Here is a 3521-nt window from a genome sequence, read left to right on the forward strand (position 1 = left end):
ATAGTAATGTCAAACTCTTGAAGTAACAAAAGCAATCTTGTAATACGACAAGGAGTAATGGGTTTATTCATTAGATACTTGATTGCTGCGTGATCAATATGTACAAAGGTGGGGTACCCGGTAATATAATGCTGGAACTTGTTGATGGCATAGATGACAACGAGGAATTCTTTTTCAGTCACTATGTAGTTCAACTCAGTAGGAGCCAAGTTCTTACTAACATAGTAGACTGCATATGGTACCTTATCCACTTGCAGTCCCAAAATTGCCCCAACTGCTATCTGAGAAGCATCAACATGGATATGGAATGGTAATGTCTAGTCTGACCCTCAAAGGATCAGAGCGCTACAAAAAAGTTCCTTGATCTTCACAAAGGCTACATCACAGTCATCTATCCACAGAAAATCTGCATCTTTTGTCAACAATTGAAAACATGGATGGGCTACTTTAGCAAAGTTTTCTATAAAGCGCTTGTAATAACCAACACAACCAATAAATCTACATACCTGTGTGGGTGCTTTAGGTATTGAGAAGTACAATAGTACCTTTATCTTAGCTAGATCCATTCGAATTCCAGCAGCTGAGAGTAAATGTTGCAAAACTATTCCTTCCTCCATCATCACGTGGCATTTTACTGTACTCAAACAGACATGCGCCCACTTGCATCTTTCAAGATTTTTTTTTAGATTTTCCAACCCCTCCTCGAATGAATCCACATATGGAGTGAAATTGTCCATATAAATCTAAATACTGTCATCTATCAGATCAGAGAAAATCCCCAAAATTTCCCTTTGGAATGTTGCAGGTGCATTATAGAGACCAAATGGAAGGACCCAACATGTGAAAGTTCCCCAAGAACATGTGAAAGTGGTTTTATCCTGATCTTCTGGGGCTATCTGGATCTGGTTGTACCCGCTAAATTCATCCAGGAAGGAGAAGAACTTCTTCCCAACCAAAGTATCCAAGACTTGGTCGATGAATGGTAATGGAAAATGGTTTTTCTACATTGTCTTATTTAATTCTCTGTAATCCATGCATATCTGCCATTTACCACTTTTCTTAGGAACCATCACCAATGTGGAAACCCATTGACTATCCAAAATGGGATAGATAAATCCCACATCCAATAGCTTTTGCAGTTCTTCCTTGACAATGCTTTTCAGAGCAGGGTTCATCCTTCTCTAAGGTTGTCTCATAGGACGATAGTCCTCTTTGATGTATATATGATGGGTGCATAAATTGGTAGGAATCCCTTTCATGTCTGTGTAGTCCCAGGTAAATGCTTCTTTGTGTTTTTGAAGAACATCCAAGGGATGTTTCTTCTAGGATTCTGATAGATCTGGATTAATATTCAGGGTCTTCCCTAGCTCTATTTCCACCGAAATGCTATCATGGGACATAGTTGTAGGTAGCTCATCAAATCCATCGGCTGTTCCGATACTTTCTCGCATTTCACAGCTTAAGACAGACTCTAGGATTCACTTATTTGAATTTGAAACATAACATGGAGCACTAATAAAAGTAGTAATTGTATCATCTTCTGTTTCTATTTTCAACTGAAGGGCCTGTCCAATAGTAAGGACTGGTCTTAATTCCTCATTTTCAGATTTAGATTCTTCCTCTGGTAAAGGTTTCTTGCGAACTGATGGTTTTGCTGATGGACTAGGTTCTACAGGAGGATATAACACTAAATTCTTAGTACTCTATCCATTCGAGATAACCATATGTCCAGAACGACACCCAATATAAGCGTCTGTAGTTGCCAACCACGGTCTTCCCAGAATCAGGGGATGGCCACCAGCTGGGGATTGCATTTGCAGTACTAGGAAATCCACAGGGTAGTGCCATGAATCAACCGAGATTGTGATATCTTCTAACTTCCCCACCAGTTTAATTGTAGATCGATCTGCCAGCTCTAACACAGTAGGTGTATGTTTCAGGTTTCGAAGACCCAATGCCTGCATGGTTTCAGCGGTAATGACATTTATGGCAGCACCCAAATCTACCAGCACATTTGGAATTTCTACTCCATTAATTTGCACGGTTAAAATTGGGTTCCTGGGATCCCCATATTTCACAGGCATGACCTTCCCCATCATAAAATCAGATAGCTTTCCCATCACATGAATGGTGAGTGGGTCCCTTGATTTCTTTTTAGGCTTCTTAGTGAAATATTCCCTAAGCATTTTTGCATATATAGGTACGTCCCTCATAGCTTGCAGCAGGGGAATCTTAACAAACAAATTTGTAACTCCCCTAACAAATCAAACTCAGCTTGAGGGATCTGTTTACTCAAAGCCAATCTTTCTGGATAGGGCGGTTCAACTTGGTGTTTTTGAGTAATTAGCGGTTGAGGAGGTGTCTGATTTTTACTGACTTGGTTCGATTCCTCTTCAACCATTTCTGGTTCCTTTACCTCACCACCAACTTGTTCAGTGATAATAGGTGAGGGTTGAGCATCTATTACCCGCCCAGATCTTAAATTCATCTCATAAAACCCCGTGGTGGAGAGGCTGTATGAAGGTAGGTTGAGGGTGTCAGCTTACTGAACCCCTTTATTGTTAGGATTTGGATTGGGTTGGATGCGAAGTTGAGGGTGAACAGGCTGATTACCAGGGGGTATATTAGAGGGCAACTGGAGTTGCCGTTGTGGCATTGACTGGGGAAATTTCCCAAGAGGAGAAGGTCCACACCAGTTTGAAGCCCACGGGGAACTTGAACTGGCTTGAGAAGCCCATTGCTGCCAAGGTGGAAGCTGGTACTGGGGCCACATAGGTGGATAAGGCATGGACTAGGGACCCATATTAAAATTACTAAAATATTGAGATGGATCTAGGAACATACCTTGATTTCCCATTGATGGCCGAGGTTGCCATGGCTTTTTAGGTCCCATAAAGTACAACTGCTCCATCTCTTCACCTGTCCCTTGAAAAAATGCTTTCAATCTTGGCAAGGATGGGCATGAACTTGTTGCATGATTCAACTCACAGATTGCACATTCCTCTACAGAGTTCAATGGGCATTCCCTCTGTGGGTGTTTCTTCCTGCACTTTGGGCAAAATATAGCCATAGTTCTTTCCAATTCCAGTTGTTTCTGTTTTACCTGCAGCGTGTCCATTTATTCAGACGGGGTACTTAGGATGTTAGTCCTCAAGCTGTCCAATAGATTTCCAATTTCTGCTTTTGTGACACCTCCACCAGATACTTTCATTAATTGAATCCCTTGTTTATTCCTTGCAACTCACCTTGAGCACTGGATGCACAACTCACATATGGTGTCGAAGTTCTCTTTTGATATATCTCCCTTTCTGACTATGTTTAACAATTCCAAAGAGTCCTCTCGAAAGGCTCGGAGAAGGATAATTTTCAAAATATCCTTATCCAGGTCAGAGTGACATGATCTCTGCAATGTGTATTTAAAACGTTCCACATAGTCTTCCATATTTTTGTCCTCTTTCTATGTAAACTTGAAGAGTTCTTCCTTAATATCCCATTATTTATAGTAATCCTGATACTTCTTC

The 3521-nt window shown here is 41.0% G+C and overlaps 1 protein-coding gene across 1 annotated transcript; it reads right to left on the bottom strand.

Moving 5' to 3' along the window:
- Nucleotides 1-1703: 1703 nt before the first annotated feature.
- LOC149185604 (uncharacterized) lies at nt 1704-2096 on the bottom strand. Its single transcript, XM_089409097.1, has one exon. The coding sequence runs from the start codon at nt 2094-2096 to the stop codon at nt 1704-1706; it is 393 nt and encodes a 130-aa protein (XP_089265223.1).
- Nucleotides 2097-3521: the final 1425 nt, after the last annotated feature.

This window comes from Pinus tabuliformis, chromosome 3_1, assembly GCF_031772625.1.
Source record: "Pinus tabuliformis cultivar Carrire ecotype Pingquan chromosome 3_1, CPIR1, whole genome shotgun sequence".
Lineage (NCBI taxonomy): Eukaryota > Viridiplantae > Streptophyta > Pinopsida > Pinales > Pinaceae > Pinus > Pinus tabuliformis.